Below are 19,923 nucleotides of genomic sequence, written 5' to 3' on the forward strand. Positions count from 1 at the left end.
CAACTGTCATGACAAGTTTTGGATATTGAACTCAAGTTTATAAGTTTTCAAAAAATTAAACTGAAAGTAAACCACCGACTTGAAAGCAAAGGTTATCTTCAAGTGGAGTGTCAAGTACTCACGTTTTTAAGTTTAACCAACTTAAAATATCTTGCAGTGTATGATGAATGACTCACAGGAAATGATGTTTCAAGCACAATATGTTATACACATTTACACCTGAATGCAAATGTAATAATATTTTTGAAGTATTTTAATGATTAAATTCTGAGATAATCAGGTATAGCGGGTGTGAACATGATGCCGAAATATGCTCATAGATTGTTTTGGATGAGATATATATATATACACACACACATGTGGTCTACCTTCACATACATACAGTTGTATACAAAAGTTTGGGGGCACCCGTCACCAAATGACATGTTTCATTGATTTTTGATGTGAAAAAGAATACAACCTCTGCACCAAACTATTTTTAAAAATAACATTTTCCTGAAAATATTAATGTACAGTTACTGTATATTTGCTGAAATTAATAACTAGAAAAAAAAATAGTAATGATGGCAGGTGCAAACGTTTGGACACCCTACTAAGTCCCTACTTAATAACACCCTTTGGCAGATAGTACAGCTTACAAATGCTTTTGGTAGCCAGTTAGGAGTATTTGTGTTCTGGTGTTAGGGATTTTCACCCACTCTTCTTTTCAGAACACTTCTAGTTCTGAGATATTTTAGGGCCACCTTGCATGCACAGCATTTATAAGATCTACCCACACATTTTTAGTGATGTTCAAGTCATGGGACTGTGAGGGCCAGTCCAAAAGCTTCAGCTTGCATTTTTTTTGAGTAGTCTGTGGTGGATATTGAGGTATGTTTTTGGATCATTGTCCTCTTGTAGAAGCGAGTCTCTTTTCAGCTTTAGTTTCTTGACTGACTGCATAACATTTGCTTCTAGAATTTGCAGGGTCAGGCTGTATATAAAGTCTGAAGATGGCAGAAGAGGCGTCTTTCGGCTTTTATTTTTATTTTTATTTTTTTTGAGGTTTCATGGCGGTTGGCAAACCAGCTTATGGTTCATATTAGTGATGTGTCGTCCGTGAATGATTCGTTCAAATGAACGAATCTTTAATATGACTCGAGAATACGACAGCGAGAACTAAGAAGCGTTTAGAGGATTAAGAACTCCCGAACTCGAAGATTCGGAAGAAACACACGTGACAAAAGAAAGAAGGATTCGGATCTGGAGTTGAAGTGACTAGAGCATCTTCCGCCACCTACTACTGTAAAGGAGGCGTGGCGGAGGCGTGGCTTTTTACCGCTGAAAGATTGGTTGCGTTACTTCTATGTCGTCACTTTCCTGCGCCAGATATAGGGATATACATATATATTCTGTCCAGACTGGCGACACGAGGATATTACAGCAACTCTAGGACGAGTTTTATGTGGTATTACCCGCGTTTGCAATGTCTGAAACGTGGCTTTATCCCACAGTCCTGTTGTGTATATATGGATTTTTCTCCAGTCTCAGACCGTCAGAGCCTTTCCTCACCGCGTTCCTCATGGGACCTGATAAAAACCTGACCGAGAGAGAGGTGAGACCCGCAAAACTAAAACATGCGTTAGTCCCTGTGTTATGCCCTCAAATCTCCTGTCTTTTCATCGGTGGTTTTGTCTTTTAATACATCTTTTATTGTTTTTGGTTTTTTTTCTGGCACACGTTGTCTTTCAGCGTGCAGTAAAAAACTGAAGGTCATTTCCATGGCGCTGACGTTGTGGTCAGTTGAGAAATTGGCAAGTTGGAGAAATTCATAGCGACATTAACTGCTCAATTCCTGTGCTGCTTTAATCGCCCACCAAATTTCACCCTGAGATGATGAACATACCCAGTCTGTACTCAAGTAAAAGTGTTATTAGTCTAAATCAACACTCTGGTAAAAGTTGAAGTACATCTTCTTTGTTCAGACTGAAGTAGAAAAGAAGTATAACACTGAAATGGATTTGAAGTATGAAAGTGAACGACAAAGTAAGCTTCACATGAGAAAAGATGGTGATTGTAGTTAGTGTTCGATTTGAGAGTATACTTCCCTTGTAAAATTCATACAGTAAACAGTAGAGTACTAGTGCATGGTGTAAGAGTATAGTTAGAGCCCTGTTCACCAAGGAACCAAGACCGGTTAAACCGGCTGCATCTAGCTGCAGGTACTTTTTTTTTTTTAGCGGCGCGTCTTTTACACACTTAGCGGTAACAGCACTGAAACCGGAAACCGAGCGTTTGAGCGCTTCTACACAATAAAAGCAAATAATCAATTTAAATAAATAAGTACCAAAACCAAACGTTTACAGCATTTCTGAGTGTACAGAATAAAAGTCTTTTATAATTCTTTACATTTAAAAAAATAAAATACAAGTTTAAATACATGTAAAGAATTTAGCTGAATAAAAATAAGTTTACTAAAACATCTTTTTAAAAACTATATGATGGTTGCTGCTGCTGTTATTAGAACTCTAACCATAAATACATTTTTAAAACGCGTACATGGTTTATTTCCGAGGAGATCTAACCCTAAAGTAGTAATATTTTACTGTATCTCAAGGCTGAAGTAAAATGGACATTTCCAATTGCTAGACAATCAAACCTACTCAGATCAGATCATATGGACCTAGACTATGCTCACAGTAAAGATCAATTCATTAACTGTAGAAAATGAAAGTAATTGCTATTCAGAATCACCGGATCTGTCAATATAGTTGTGCATGGAATAATTTTTTAATTTATTTTTAATGGACATTTCAAATTGGTAGACAATCAAACCCATTGAAATCAGTTCACCGATGTTTAAATCAATGGATGTTACTGTAGAATTTTGGAGAAATATGACATTATTCCACTTCAGAGGTCTGTACAGATATCAGTTCTAATAAGTAGAAAATATTAATGGCCAGTTCATGTAAGAAAACGTCCACACTTCATAGGAACACATTTTACTGTGGCCTGTAAAGACGTGAAATCAAATAAGTATAAAAAAAATAATAAATGATCCATACTTATAGGGGATCTCCCAGACTATATACACACCTCATATGAAACAGGACGTTATCAAAAATAATGTCATAAAATTATTTTACTTAAATAAAATCAGTATTTGGTATGACCACTGTCATGGAAATTAGACAACACTCGCAGACCCGTGTCCTCAGGTAAAGAGGTTTATTACAGGAGGATGAATACGGGATTGAAGAATGCAGGATAGAAGAATGAGAGCGCTCTGAGGCACATGTGCTGAACGTTTACTTTATATATATATATATATATATATATATATATATATATATATATATATATATATATATATATATATATATATATATATGAAGCGCAGGGCATGATACACTTCTCTGTACCGATAAGGAGCAGTTTGAGGCAGTTCAAACAGGCTTTGTTTCAGGGTCGAACCCTTAAAAACATAAAAACATGTTTGTGTCTCTGTACGCAGATAAACATTCCGTACTAATCTAAATGACGTGACCTTCTTTGACGTTATCCTCTGATGAGCGTGAACAGAACAAGAATCAAGTAACTATTACAAAAACTATTGCAGAGTAAAAATTAAACAGGAGACTTTTGAAATGGACGTGCTGAATGGAGAGCCTGGGCAGATAATGAAGTACTGGTTTAATATGATTCCTTGGCCATGTTTTGGGGAAAAGGCTGTTGTGGTTTGGAAAGCTGGAGCCATTCGAAATGGGAAGAAAAAAATTGTCGATCAAAGTTGCGGCTAATTTTTATTTTTTAAAGAAAGAACTGACATGAATGTTAAAAGAAAGGATGTAATCTAAACCAATGTTTTCTTTCTAGGTTGTGAATGAGATCTATCCAGTATGGACATATTCGTATCTGATCTTACTGTTTCCTGTATTCCTGGCTACGGATTACCTCCGTTACAAGCCCGTGCTCATCCTTCAGGCAGCCAGCTACATCGTCACTTACACAATGCTGCTGAAAGCTCAGGGTGTGCTGGCCATTCAGGTTCTGGAGTTTTTCTATGGTCTGGCTACAGCCACTGAGATCGCTTACTACTCCTACATCTACAGCGTGGTTGAACCGTCCAGTTATCAGAAAGTGACTGGGTTCTGCCGCAGTGCGACTCTTCTGGGATCAGCTGTAGGATCACTCATTGGACAGATATTGTTTTCAGAGGTTCTAGTTTCATTGCTTACGCTCAGCATCATCACACTGTCCTCATCCTGCTTGGCATTCCTGGCACCATGGTTTTTGTCTATGCCCAGCAAGAGCCTGTTTTTCCACCAGAGAGAAAGCGAACCTCAGCACAAGACTGCACAGGAGCTCGCTGACAAGTCAGAGGACTACCAGAGCAAAGTGCCACTTGGTGTGAATGAAGACAGCGTGGTTGGTATTATTTTGTCATTCATTAGAACTTACAAGTCGAGGTAGAGTTAGACAATATGTAAGGAATAAAACATGATTGTGTGCTGGAGAAAAATAATCAATGTCCCGGTCAATGGTGTGATGCAGCCTGCGTGAACGACAGACCATCTTTTCTTTATTATTATTATTATTATTATTATTATTATTATTTTCCTATAACAGCTTATCGTGTCATGTTTTATTTCTATTATAGCACAGGAATGGAATTATCAGAGCTGCTTTATTGAAAACGAATCAATCAGTTTTCGATCACTGTGCTATAAGAATATATCATCTTGATATCCTAAACAAGTCCCAGTGCAATTTTCTGAGATATCCTTGGTATCATCAGCACTTTTCTAACACTGACCAACTTTACTGTTGCTCAGAGTAACAAGGGGTCACTTTTCCTTCTTACTTTCTTTCTTTTTGTTTTTTTTTTTCCTCCCCCAAATTTGTGTTAAAATGTTGCACTACTGAAAATCCGAATATCTACCGAGGACCTGAGTATGGTGTTGTATGCATCATGGGGGAAAAAAATCTTAGGCCGCATTACACCACATGGTTCAAGTGACCCAATTCCGATTTTTTCTTTTTTCTTTCTTTCTTCCCCTCCCATGTGGCACAGATAAGATATGACCCATGAACATGTAAGCAGGAAAAAAAGCACGTGCGTTCCGATATTCTCAGATCCGTTTCACGCCTCGTTCATATGTGGAAATAAATCCGATATGAATCGGATACGTGCGTCTGCGTCCGCCGTGTAAGCGGACAGATCGGATATTCCCCCGTCAATGCGTCGTCGTACGTTGTTGAGAAAGCGACGGTGGCGAATGACGTCGACTCAGCTGGACACCAACCACGAAAACACAACTCTCAACAAGAGCTCTCTTCATTTTTTTTTTTTTTTTTTTCCCTTCCGCCTTAAAAGGCCTGCGTTCTGCTTACCTTTTAAATATGGTGCGGAAAGCAAAAGCTTGTAGTATATTTTCATCTGCGTCCATCGCAAATTGCACTGTGTTTACTTCCTGTTCGGCCTGAGCTTCCGGTGACGTCTACCTCGGGTTGTTTCACGAAGTGCACAGTGTAAATGCAGATATCGGATATGGGTCACTTTTAAAAGATGTAAGCGGGTAGTGGAAAAAAAAAAATCAGAATTGGGCATCAAGACCTGCAGTGTAAATGCAGCCTTAGTGGCCATAATGTGATATTTTTGTGATATCATTGATTGATACTTGACCTGAAATTTATGATGTAAATAAGTTACATTTCTGATGATACATAATGTCCAATTCTTATTGCTGCCACACAAAAAAAAAAACCCTCATGCACCTGAGAACTGTAGCTTTTTTTTTTTTTTTTACACTAAAATCACTTGCTTATTTTATACATCTGCGATTTGATCTAAATTATGTCAAATGTATTTATTTACTAGTTTGTGTGTTCAACCCAGGAACAACCGCTTCCACTTCCTTTTATGTACCTCAGTCTTTCAGTTGCTGTAAACCCATGGTGGACTTATTTAACCTACGTACAGTGAGGGAAAAAAGTATTTGATCCCCTGCTGATTTTGTACGTTTGCCCACTGACAAAGAAATGATCATTCTATAATTTTAATGATAGATTTATTTGAACAGTGAGAGACAGAATAACAACAAGAAAATCCAGAAAAACACATGTCAAAAATGTTGTAAATTGATTTGCATTTTAATGAGGGAAATAAGTATTTGACCCCTCTGCAAAACATGACTTCGTACTTGGTGGCAAAACCCTTGTTAGCAATCACAGAGGTCAGACGTTTCTTGTAGTTGGCCACCAGGTTTGCACACATCTCAGGAGGGATTTTGTCCCACTCCTCTTTGCAGATCTTCTCCAAGTCATTAAGGTTTCGAGGCTGACGTTTGGCAACTCGAACCTTCAGCTCCCTCCACAGATTTTGTATGGGATTAAGGTCTGGAGACTGGCTAGGCCACTCCGGGACCTTAATGTGCTTCTTCTTGAGCCACTCCTTTGTTGCCTTGGCCGTGTGTTTTGGGTCATTGTCATGCTGGAATACCCATCCACGACCCATTTTCAATGCCCTGGCTGAGGGAAGGAGGTTCTCACCCAAGATTTGACGGTACATTGCCCTGTCCATCGTCCCTTTGATGCGGTGAAGTTGTCCTGTCCCCTTAGCAGAAAAACACCCCCAAAGCATAATGTTTCCACCTCCATGTTTGACGGTGGGGATGGTGTTCTTGGGGTCATAGGCAGCATTCCTCCTCCTCCAAACACAGCGAGTTGAGTTGATGCCAGAGAGCTCCATTTTGGTCTCATCTGACCACAACACTTTCACCCAGTTGTCCTCTGAATCATTCAGATGTTCATTGGCAAACTTCAGACGGGCATGTATATGTGCTTTCTTGAGCAGGGGGACCTTGCGGGTGCTGCAGGATTTAAGTCCTTCATGGCGTAGTGTGTTACCAATTGTTTTCTTGGTGACTATGGTCCCAGCTGCCTTGAGATCATTGACAAGATCCTCCCGTGTAGTTCTGGGCTGATTCCTCACTGTTCTCATGATCATTGCAACTCCACGGGGTGAGATCTTGCATGGAGCCCCAGGCCGAGGGAGATTGACAGTTCTTTTGTTTCTTCCATTTGCAAATAATCGCACCAACTGTTGTCACCTTCTCACCAAGCTGCTTGGCAATGGTCTTGTAGCCCATTCCAGACTTGTGTAGGTCTACAATCTTGTCCCTGACATCCTTGGAGAGCTCTTTGGTCTTGGCCTTGGTGGAGAGTTTGGAATCTGATTGATTGATTGCTTCTGTGGACAGGTGTCTTTTATACAGGTAACAAGCTGAGATTAGGAGCACTCCCTTTAAGAGTGTGCTCCTAATCTCAGCTCGTTACCTGTATAAAAGACACCTGGGAGCCAGAAATCTTTCTGCTTGAGAGGGGGTCAAATACTTATTTCCCTCATTAAAATGCAAATCAATTTAAAACATTTTTGACATGCGTTTTTCTGGATTTTCTTGTTGTTATTCTGTCTCTCACTGTTCAAATAAATCTACCATTAAAATTATAGACTGATCATTTCTTTGTCAGTGGGCAAACGTACAAAATCAGCAGGGGATCAAATACTTTTTTCCCTCACTGTAAGTGTGTGCGTCATGAGAGAACTGCATTTTTATTTTCTGTCAGATTTTGAAGGAGAGACGTGGTGGCACTGGAGGTCTTGTCGGGGTCCTGAAAACTCTTGGAGCAGATTTTGTGAAGTGTTATTCATGCCGCACTCTTCTGGCCTGGTCAGTGTGGTGGGCTCTGACTACCTGTGGCTACTTCCAAGTGGTCAATTACGCCCAGGCCCTGTGGGAGAACATCCTCTCTTCAAAAGATTTTGTGATCTATAATGGTTATGTTGAGACCATATCTACTTTGCTTGGTATGCTAAAGCTCTTTTCTCTGATTCACACAGCTTTTGAGATATTTGAGATTATAAATGTTTTTATTTTTTTGGTAAATCTATTTTTCTTTCTTTTTTTTTTTTTTCTCTTCCAAACTGAAAATTGTCTAGGTATTGTACTTTAAGCGCCTCGGGAGATGGGATTTTGTACGCTTACTTGTGGTTAATTAATTTATTTTTTCTGCTGCCTTTTCATGGGAAAATCTAACGTATATGAATTAATTAATTTATTTATTTTTAAACAGGTGCCTTTGCTGCTTTCAGTGTAGGATTGGTTAAGGTGTCGTGGGCAGTGTGGGGCGAACTCGCGCTCTGCGTTTTCTCCATTGTCATCGCTCTTTCTGTGTATGTCATGAACACAGTCAGGAATATCTGGGTCTGTTACACCTCTTACGTGATCTTCCGAACCGCCTACATGCTGCTCATCACTATAGCAACGTAAGAATGAAATCACTCCTTTATGTCAATCCTTGTCATTGTCTTTAATGCTCAAACCCTGCAGAAATCTCTTCATTTTTGTGATCACTAATGACAGTATACTATGGTGAGGAGTAGCAATATCATTACAGTGTGTTTATATGTGTGGTATAGGTAGCATTATATTTAAAAAAAAAAAAAAAAGTAAATAAAAAAATTGGGGGGGGGGGGAATGCGTCCTTTAAATTATGCGGCAAAACCACACCCAACTTTTTTTTTTTAATAGAGTAAAAAAATAATAGAACATTGCATTAGTACTCTGTTTTGACAAACGACTAAAGGTTAAGAGCATTTCATTTAGCAAGACCATTTTAAATCAGCAGTTTCCTTATTAATTCATTAATTATATACTTGACCTTTTAATGCTAACCTACAACCCGTGGCAAAAATTATGGAATCGCCACACTTCGATGAATTTTTGTTTAACAGCTGGACATTCTGGCTTCATGAAACATCACTGAAACAATGAATGAAATGAAATAAATAATGAAATTATTTTAATGAATGGAATTTTTTTTTCTTTTTCTTTTTTTTTTTTTTTTCCCAAATCAAGTAGAGGAAAAAAATGATAGAATCACCTTGTAATTTGCATTTCTAAAACAAATACCTGCACAAGTCTAAAAGTGCAAATTAGTCTGCAGTTAAGAGTGCGCTTACAGACCTTAACCTTCGCCTTTTTGAAAGGAAACGGGAAAGTTGTTGCAGTGGGCTAACGAGACGCAGTCATGGAGTGTGGAGGATTGGATGAAAGTGACGTTCAGTGAGGAATCACGAATCTGCATTGGCTAAGGAGATGATGCTGGAACTTTTATCTGGTGCCGTTCTAATGAAACATAATTTAAAATAAACCATCAAATTTCCCCACTCATGTATGATATGAGGTTACATCTCAGGTAAAGGACCAGACGAGACCTCTACAGACAATGCACAGGTGTACACTGAAATTTTGGACACTTTTCTCATTCCATCAATAGAAAATAGTTTTGGTGGTGATGAAGTCATTTTTCAAGATGGCGATGCATCTTGCTACAGAGCAAAAAGTGTTAAACTTTTCTTCAGGAAAGGCATATTAACTCAATGACACGATCAGCAAACAGTCCAGATCTCAGTCTGATTCAGATTTATGGGGGAAATTTAAAAAATCTGTGCATGATGAGGCTCCATACTGCAGAGCTGATCTGTCAACTGCTATTCAAGGAAGTTCAGACAACTTGATGGAGATGGATATTGTTTATCATTAGTGAAGTCCATGCTTCAAAGACTTCAGGGCATCATAAAACCGTGAGGAGGAGCAACAAAGTGCTAATTGTGTGGGGTTTTTTTTTTTTTTTTTTTTGGTGATTCCATATTTTTTTACTCTACTTGACCTGGGAAAAAAAAATGCCATTAAAATAATTTCATTAAATTAGGTTGAGGCATGTTTCATGTAGCCAGACCATTCAGCTATTTTAACAAAAATTGTTTTGTGTCAAATCTGCGACTCGTTTAACCCGGGTTCACACTGTACGATTTTGGCCGTGATTTGATCGTCTGAGACGAATTTCGAGAATCCTAAAAGATTCCTATTATCCTAGGCCAAAATCTGTAGTCTTTGATCGCTAGTTTGACACGTTCCCCGACAGCCGATTAATAGCCGTTGCGATCAAATTTTTCCTCCGATTAAATTCTGGTACTATCAGAAGATTTGAGGCACAGTCCTGTAGTGTGGCTTCTCTCTACGATGACTGTCAAATCAAGAGCCAATAGGAGCACTCCGTACGAGTCTTCTTGCCTGCGTCCGTTTTTCACATCTTGACTGTTGTACATTAATGACAGCTGAGATCCTACAGTGTAACGTGGCTTACAGCGGGGATCAGGTTCATACAATCTGACAAGCGACAGTCACAAAGGACTATTAAAAATCGCACAGTTTGCACCCGGCTTTATTTGCTAGGAAGTTAAAAAATAAATAAATAAATAAATAAATAAAGGCAGGTGAGCATCCTCCACGTGTGGTGATTCCATAGTTTTTGCCAGGGGTTGTATTGGACAACATGAAGTTAATTTTTTGTACCCCTTTCACAACATTATTTTTTTGTTGTTGCAGGTACCAGATTGCAGTCAATCTAAGTATGGAGAGATATGCCTTAGTGTTTGGCGTGAACACGTTCGTGGCATTGTTGCTTCAAACACTGCTTACTGTGATTGTGGTTGACCCTGTCGGCCTGGGCCTTGATCTATTTCCCCAGGTAAAAAACGCAGTCACTTCAAAGCACACTCTTCTTTTCTTTTCCACTAAAGTTTTATCGGAATTGTCATGCATATAAAGTATACATTATATCTCTCTTATTGATTTATGGTGCGCTTATAATATAGTATTAGCGCACACATGGACAATTATCAACTCTAAACACAAGTTAACTTTCTTATTGCAAAGCATGGTGTAGTGTACATATCTAAAGCCTATTACTGAATGCACAAATACACGTGTATGCGAACGTTTGGATACCCCCGGCCAAATCACATGCACTGTATGGCCAAAGGTATGTGGACACCCGATTATCATACTCGGATTCAGATGGTGCTTATTGAACATCTAAAACCATTGACATTAATATGGAGCTGGTCTCCCTTTGCTCCCACATATGTACGTAATGGGCAGGTGTCCGCATACTTTTGACCTCGCCGTGTGTTTTGTTGGTTTTTGTGTGTAAAGCGTAAAGAAGTAAGTAACTTTGTATGTCCGAACAGCTGAGTCACTTCAAACGGCGTCTGAAAACCTATTTCTTCCTGAAGTACTTAAATTAGCACTTTTTTTTTAAAAAAAAAAAGGGTTGCCGTATGCTTTTCTTCCTATATCCCCTACCCAACAGTTTTTAGACTGATGGTGTTCTTAGTCCGTGACCTAATGAACCGGTATCAAGATGTATTTATTGATGGAGACTTCAAAGTACTTCTGCAAGTCGCTCTGGATAAGGGCATCTGCCAAATGCCATAAATGTAAATATAAAGACGACCTCATATAAAAATGTAAATATAAAAACAACAATTTTTAAAAGCAAATGTTGATGTACAATTAGTTTATATTTGATCCACTTCAAATATATATATATATATATAAAATATAAAATATAAAAATATATATATAAATGGGGGGAGGGGGGAGATTAGGGTATGTGTGGAAGTTTGGATACTTTTCCAGTTGTAAAGTCTCAGAATTGAATTCAATTGTTAAGCCTTGATTGGCTTGGTAGGACTTGTTACTCGGCTCAGGAATTGTCAGAAAGGCGATGCAAAAGCTCTACATGACTGCAAGGACATGCAGGAAGGTTGAACTGACACAAGAGTGGTGGTACACGGTTCTGCTCTGCAGCGTTGATTACACAAACATGATCTGAATGGAAGCGCCATCAGAAGGAAAACATAACCGTGACTTCGTGCCAAAAGTAATTGCCTGATGTGTGCAAAACAATGTCTATTGTGGAAAATACTTTGTTCTGATGAAGTAAAAATCGGACCCTTTTGGCCACAATGACCAAAAGTATTTGGTGGAAAGAACACCTTGCTACCTGTTAATCATGAGGGTGGATCTATTATGATTTGGGGTTGTGTAGCCACCAGTGGCACAGGAAACATAGCACAGGTGTATTGAAGAATGAATTCCAGTAAATAGCAACAAATTCTAGAAGCAAATTTGACCGAGTCAGTCAGGAAACTGAAGATGAAAGAGACTGGCTTCTACAACAGGACAATGATCCAAGCATTTTTGAACTGCCTAAAAAAAACAAAAACAACAAAAAAAAAAAAACAGTGCAAGCTGAAGCTTTTGGACTGGCCCTCACAGTCCTCTGACTTTAACATCATTAAAGATCTGAGAGGTAGATCTTAAGCATGCTGTGCATGCAATGTGGCCCTAGAAAATATATATATATATGTGTATGTATGTATGTATGTGTGTATGTATGTGTGTGTGTGTGTGTGTGTGTGTGTGTGTGTGTGTGTGTGTGTGTGTGTATGTATGTTTGGTTTTTTTTTAGGCATTTTATGGCATTTGGCAGACGCCCTTATCCAGAGCAACTTATATTTATCTCATTTATACATCTGAGCAGATGAGGGTTAAGGGCCTTGCTCAAGGGCCCAACAGTGGCACCTTGGCGGTGATGGGGTTTGAATTCATGACCTTTTGATCAGTAGCCCAAGGTCTTAATCAGAATAACAAAATAAAAAGACTAGTAGAAGTGTTTGCAAGCTGTGATATGTGCCTTTTCATGTCAAAAATCAACAAAATGTCATTCAGTGAGGAGTACCCAAACTATACAGCAAAAACAAGAGAGTTGGGCTGTTTTTTTAATATATATATATATTTGTGTGTGTGTGATATAAAATAGACAGAGAAAACACAACATGCTAATGTTATTTATTGAAGCAAAAAAAGTTATCCAATACCAACTGGGCCTGTGTGAAAATGTATTTGCCCGCATAGTTACTCATTCCTGAAATCTATGAAACTGTATTCATAATGGGATTCTGCTGGACTAGACACAACCCAGGCCTGATTACTGCAAACCCTGTTCCATCAAATCAACACAAAATAGAACAACATGAAGTTGCTTAAAATGTCTTACCCAGTAACACACTATGAGGAAGAAGGTGAGTGAAATGCATCAGTCTGGGAAGGGTTACAACGCTATGTCAAAGGCTCTGGGACTCTAAAGAACCACAGCGAGAGCCGTTATCTCCAAATGGAAAAACTCGGCACAGTAGTGAACCTTCCCAGAAGTGGACGACCTTCCAAAATTCCTCCAAGAACACAGCAAGGACACATTCAGCAAGTCACAAAAGAGCCAAGGACAACATCAAAGGACCTACAGGTCTCTCTTGCATCAATAAAGGTCAATGTTCCTGACTCCACTATCAGAAAGACACTGGGGGAAAATGGCATCCATGGAAGAGTGGCGAGGTGAACACTACTGCTAACTCAGAAGAACATTAAGACTCGTCTGAATTTTGCCAAAACGCACCTTGATGATCCTCAAACCCTTTGGGAGAATGTTCTGTGGATTGAGAGTCAAAAGTGGAACTGTTTGGAACACAGGAGTCCCATTACATCTGGCGTAGAATTCCACAAAAATAACATCGTACCTACGGTCAATCATCGTGGTGGTAGTGTGATGGTGTGGGGATGCTTTGCAAACATGGATTCTGCTCTGTACCAGAAAATCCTAAAGGAGAATGTCCGGTCTTCAGTCCGTAAATTGAGACTAAAGCGTAACTGGATTACGCAGCAAGACAATGATCCAAAGCATAGGAGTAAGCCCTCGTCCTAGAGGTAAGTAAACGTCTGATCTCCAGTTATCGGAAGTGTTTGTTTGCAGTTATTGCTGCTAAAGGTGGCACAACCAGATTTGTGAACCAGATCGGTGATGGTTGTTGGACAACATTTTTTGCTTCAATAAAAAAAAAATAATAAAAACTGTATTGTGTGTTGAATCAGGTGGCCTTTGTTTTATTAAGTTTTATTTCGTTTGAAGATCTAAAATGTGCGTGTACATAGCTAATATGTTCCTTGTTCCCTCTGCAGTTCCTGATCTATGGTAGCTACTTTGCTGCAATTGCAGTGATCTTCCTCATTGCTGGGTTATATAAAGTGGCTACACGTAATAGTGCTGCTGATCCCGAAGTACAATCTGAGAGCGCAGAGAGTGAAACAGACCCGTCCGGTGGAGAGACCCCCAGCCCCAAAGACAACAGTATTATTTAAGGCATTGTGAAGAATTTGAGCACTTTTCATTCAAACGTGTTTATTTACTAAAGTAATGATGTATTGTAAAAGCCCTAGTCATCTGCTGAGTGTATGCTCGAGCCTAAAACGAGGTGTTTCCATTTAGTTTCCTTTGAGCATGGAACAGAGGTTAAAGTTGGTTCTGTGTGTAGTTTTGCAGCATTGATGAAGCAAACACCTGTACAACTATGGTTAGTGGTTATACAAGGTGTCTCAAAAGTCTTCATACACAGGGGGCTGTGTATACCAGCACCACATCAGTCGTGCTTTCATCTATTGATGTTTGTGGGCGTTCACTTCCCAGTTGGTCTGCAACACTTCCGGCTTTTATGAATTTGTTAATAAGTTTAGCAACAGTGTCGTCTGATGTGCTTGCCAATGTTTCCTGTTAAAGTCCACCGCGACCTTCCTGATCCAGCCATGAGAATGATTTCAGCAAAAAACAACAAAACTGAGTATGAAATATTTCGGAAGACATTTTTTTGCTAAAATGTGTTAATTTCCCCTATGTATTGGAGACTTTTTGGACACCCTGTAGTTGTAAGAGCGAAACAAGACCACAAAGATATGCAACCAAAAACTATAACTGAATAGACATAGAATGTAGACAAGATAAGAGTGTTAATGATCTTATCTATGAACACTACTGTAAGTACATTAATGCTGTGTAGAGGAGGTCCCCACCGGAGAACCGCAGTTCAACTACCGGGTTTAGACGGGGGTGAGTTTTCGTTGACTTTCATAAATTTTAGCTTTGTATTTAATCTCTCTGACGAGTGAAGTGAATATATGTCTTGTGCGCCAAAAAAAAAAAAAAGAAAAAAAAAAAGAGGAAAATCGAATGAAATTTAAAGACGAATTAACAGAACCTCTTCAAGATGCTTCAGGCTCAAAACTGATATACTATGTCTTCAGAGTCCGTGGCCAAAAGTGGTGACAGAAGCGGCATTGTGAAATACCACACCTTCAAATGGTCTTATACATGGTGATTTTAAAAAAATGACCACTTGTTTAACAATAGAACACTGTAACTCTTGATATTTGTTGCTAACCATTGCGGAGAACTGAAGGACCTCTGTCCATGCTGCTCCAAATTCGATATGGTAGCCATTACTACCAGATTACAGTATTATTCGGAAAAGAAAACTGTAAAGGAAAATGTTGCCAGTAAGAGTTGAATCCCCCTGTATGCAGCCATGAATTAACTAATGGTTAAGCATCAGAAAGTAACTTTTGTCACCATTCGATCATGTTCGTTGCTTATCTGAACCTTCTTTTATGTAAGGAAGGAATTTTATGAAACTGGACCTTCGCATACAGTGAGGGAAAAAAGTATTTGATCCTCTGCTGATTTTTTACGTTTGCCCACTGACAAAGAAATGATCAGTCTATAATTTTAATGGTAGTTGTATTTGAACAGTGAGAGACAGAATAACAACAAGAAAATCCAGAAAAACGCATGTCAAAAATGTTATAAATTGATTTGCATTTTAATGAGGGAAATAAGTATTTGACCGCCTCTCAATCAGAAAGATTTCTGGCTCCCAGGTGTCTTTTATACAGGTAACGAGCTGAGATTAGGAGCACACTCTTAAAGGGAGTGCTCCTAATCTCAGCTTGTTACCTGTATAAAAGACACCTGTCCACAGAAGCAATCAATCAATCAGATTCCAAACTCTCCACCATGGCCAAGACCAAAGAGCTCTCCAAGGATGTCAGGGACAAGATTGTAGACCTACACAAGTCTGGAATGGGCTACAAGACCATTGACAAGCAGCTTGGTGAGAAGGTGACAACAGTTGGTGCGATTATTCGCAAATGGAAGAAACACAAAAGAACTGTCAATCTCCCTCGGCCTGGGGCTCCATGCAAGATCTCACCTCGTGGAGTTGCAATGATCATGAGAACAGTGAGGAATCAGCCCAGAACTACACGGGAGGATCTTGTCAATGATCTCTAGGCAGCTGGGACCATAGTCACCAAGAAAACAATTGGTAACACACTACGCCGTGAAGGACTGAAATCCTGCAGCGCCCGCAAGGTTCCCCTGCTCAAGAAAACACATATACATGCCCGTCTGAAGTTTGCCAATGAACATCTGAATGATTCAGAGGACAAATGTGTGAAAGTGTTGTGGTCAGATGAGACCAAAATGGAGCTCTTTGGCATCAACTCAACTCGCCATGTTTGGAGGAGGAGGAATGCTGCCTATGACCCCAAGAACACCATCCCCACCGTCAAACATGGAGGTGGAAACATTATGCTTTGGGGGTGTTTTTCTGCTAAGGGGACAGGACAACTTCACCGCATCAAAGGGACGATGGACGGGGCCATGTACCGTCAAATCTTGGGTGAGAACCTCCTTCCCTCAGCCAGGGCATTGAAAATGAGTCGTGGATGGGTATTCCAGCATGACAATGACCCAAAACACACGGCCAAGTCAACAAAGGAGTGGCTCAAGAAGAAGCACATTAAGGTCCTGGAGTGGCCTAGCCAGTCTCCAGACCTTAATCCCATACAAAATCTGTGGAGGGAGCTGAAGGTTCGAGTTGCCAAACGTCAGCCTCCAAACCTTAATGACTTGGAGAAGATCTGCAAAGAGGAGTGGGACAAAATCCCTCCTGAGATGTGTGCAAACCTGGTGGCCAACTGCAAGAAACGTCTGACCTCTGTGATTGCCAACAAGGGTTTTGCCACCAAGTACTAAGTCATGTTTTGCAGAGGGGTCAAATACTTATTTCCCTCATTAAAATGCAAATCAATTTATAACATTTTTGACATGCGTTTTTCTGGATTTTCTTCTTGTTATTCTGTCTCTCACTGTTCAAATAAATCTACCATTAAAATTATAGAATGATCATTTCTTTGTCAGTGGGCAAACGTACAAAATCAGCAGGGGATCAAATACTTTTTTCCTTCACCGTACAGTACTGTCCAAAAGTCTTGGGTACATTCAAAGAAATAATAATAAAAAAAAAGCAAAGCTGCCTTGAAAAATTATTTTAAGAAATGGGGCCCTTAAGACTTTTGCACAGTACTGTATTTTAGTTGAATTGCACTGCTGTAGAGTATAACTGAAGTGCTTCCAGAATAGTTTACTAAAAAATCTTCTATTATTATTTTTATTCCTGTATCATATTCCAGTATGACTTTTGGTTGGTTGTTTGTTTTTCTACGTTGTTTTTGAGGTAATTGAGAATGTAGGTCTTTTTATTTGCAGTCCAGAGAACACATTTTCATCGTTGCCTTCTAATGCTAGTACTGGTATACTAGTGTACTTCTAATACTATTCTAATGTACTGATTGCAGTAATCTCCTGTAACAGTCATCTGTTGCCAGTTGGCAAACGATGACCTCTTATGTGCTGCAATACTGCTTTGCATCATTTCAGTACTTTAGGTGAAGATGGGTGTTTTTTTTTGTTTGTTTGTTTTTTTTTTTTTTTTTAAAGACAGCTGTTCGTTCTGTAAGAAGCTTCCTTTTATCGTTCAACATTCTCTACCTCTTTTTTTTTTTTTTTAATCACTAAGTCGATGCAAAATATGTTGTTAGGTCACACAGAACGTCCTTTGCTCTTATTTTTCAAGGCTGCAAAATGATCTTGCAGTCATGCTACGGTTACAGGTTTATACAGGCAGAGATTAAAATGAAGTTGCTATTACTAGTTCAGCTACAGTTAGTTATTTTATATTTAGTTTTCTGTTTAGACGCATTTCTATGTAGGCAGGTGTCATTTGAGATTTGTCCGCTTCAGCTGTGCAGGCCGGATGAACGGACTTCATTGTCGGACTTCATTATTGCCTAGTGAAGTGACCTCAACAAGTCTGCCCGTTAACTCTCACTTTTTCTATTTGCACTGTTACCGTACCTACACGCTGTAGGCAGATGCCATGTAGTGAAATGACATGTTTGCCATGTAGTGATACGGTATAATATCCACACAACCAAATAAGTTAAACGATAGCCCCCACCCATACAAGATCTGTTTCAAAAATTTATACCTCTTGTCCTTGGTCTGATGGAATGTATTCGAATGTGGAGTGACTGAAGTCATAAACACAGCGTAAAGCACTTCACATTCGATGGACTATGTACAATCATGGCTGCTTCAAATAGTTAAAAGGCCTTCAATTATTAGAGCAATAATGTGTATTTAGGTTAGATTATGTAGTACAAATGCACATACTCTATGACATTACATGAATGATTATCATACCAGCAGCACTTAGAGAGCGCCTATCACTACGCCTTGGATTTGTATTTGATAGTGATTTTATGACGTTAATATACAGAATTGTAATTTTGTAAGTGTAGTGGCATAAGGATGGTCTTGACAACTGTCGGGCTCAAATTTGTGTGTGAATATATTGAGTTCCTGTCAAATCAGAGTCGATTAGTCACTATTTACAATAAACAAATGACAATCGTAATTCTAATTCTGTTACATTGATGTTGAATCATTTCTTTCCATTAATAAAACTTTATTTTTAAGAAATATGCAAATAGTTTTGCGTTTTTATGAGATAAACGTGATTTTTTTTTTGTGTTTTGTTTTTTTGGTGTGGGGAATATGAGATTTCAAAATATGAAATTACTGCTTTTTAACCTCCTAAAGCAGAGATTCCTATCTCCTCCAGAGGACCTTTCAGGTTCTTTCGAACGTGACACCTAATCCAACTGATCACTGCCTTTTGTGTAACGGCATTATTCTGATCAGTGTCGCAATGGATCTAGAGATGAGGTGGGAGGCGGAAATACACCCTGATTGCGACACCAGTTCATTGCAGACCACCATGCACATACATTCAGACATTTGTTCACACCTAGCGGCAATTTATCTTAGTCGGTCCTCTTACTGGCATAGTTGTGGGAGGTGGGAGGAAAAGCATGCAGCCATACTGAGAACATGCATACAAATTCCACCCCCTCCAAAACTTATCAGCTAATTATTAAATCTTTAATGAGGTAGGCAAGGAGTGACGATGGTTCAGAAAACACAAACAGTAGACAGTAGATTTTTATTTTAATTAATCTTCAACTCCGCCAGCTTAAAGAGATTCTTGTACTTTTTTTTCCTGTACTGCACTGCTACACCTGACAGGGGGCAGCACAACATAGTAAGCCCTTATGACTTGTTTAAACTTGTTCGTCCGTCAATTTAAAAACGATCATTTTTAAAAGGTAGTGCCATCTTTAATATGTAGCTTGAATAGCAGTAGGCTAAATTCATTGTCCTGATAAATACAGTACAATTAACAAATATGAGTAACAATTATTTAATTCTGAACCACTGATGTAAAAACAAAAAAAACCCGTATAAAACAGAACACATTCAAAGTACTTTATCCTGGTCTGGGTTGTGGTGGATCCGGAGTCTATCCCCTTGGCCATGATGCAGGAACACATCTTGTATTGGACTTCAGTTCATTACAGGGCATCATGCACACACCTTCATACCTAAGGCCAAATTAGTGCAGCCAATACACTTATAGCATGTTTTTGGGAGAACCCGGAGGAAACCCATACGGACATACGGAGAACATGCACATGCACACAGACACTGACAGTCAACTGAACTCAGGATCAAACCGGGGACCCTGGAACTGTGAGGGGCCAGCATATCGCCACCTTTTAAATGACATTAAATTGTAACTCTTATAACACTGTTCATAAGTCAACTACCCAAACAAAACACAATGGACAAAGAGAAAGGCCTCACAAGTAAGAGTAATGCTACAGAATAAAACCATAGTACTATCTTAGTGATTACTGAATTGATCAAATTTATCAAAGTCTGGCTGCTTTTTTGAAA

The 19,923-nt window shown here is 39.1% G+C and overlaps 1 protein-coding gene across 1 annotated transcript; it reads left to right on the forward strand.

Annotated features, from left to right (window-relative positions):
• Positions 1-648: 648 nt before the first annotated feature.
• Positions 649-14,114, forward strand: slc19a2 (solute carrier family 19 member 2). Its single transcript, XM_053637463.1, has 6 exons — positions 649-1,594; positions 3,859-4,410; positions 7,612-7,852; positions 8,119-8,311; positions 10,437-10,578; positions 13,911-14,114. The coding sequence occupies exons 1-6, from the start codon at positions 1,466-1,468 to the stop codon at positions 14,088-14,090; spliced, it is 1,437 nt and encodes a 478-aa protein (XP_053493438.1). The 5' UTR covers positions 649-1,465; the 3' UTR covers positions 14,091-14,114.
• Positions 14,115-19,923: the final 5,809 nt, after the last annotated feature.

This window comes from Ictalurus furcatus, chromosome 12 (assembly GCF_023375685.1).
Source record: "Ictalurus furcatus strain D&B chromosome 12, Billie_1.0, whole genome shotgun sequence".
Taxonomy (NCBI): domain Eukaryota; kingdom Metazoa; phylum Chordata; class Actinopteri; order Siluriformes; family Ictaluridae; genus Ictalurus; species Ictalurus furcatus.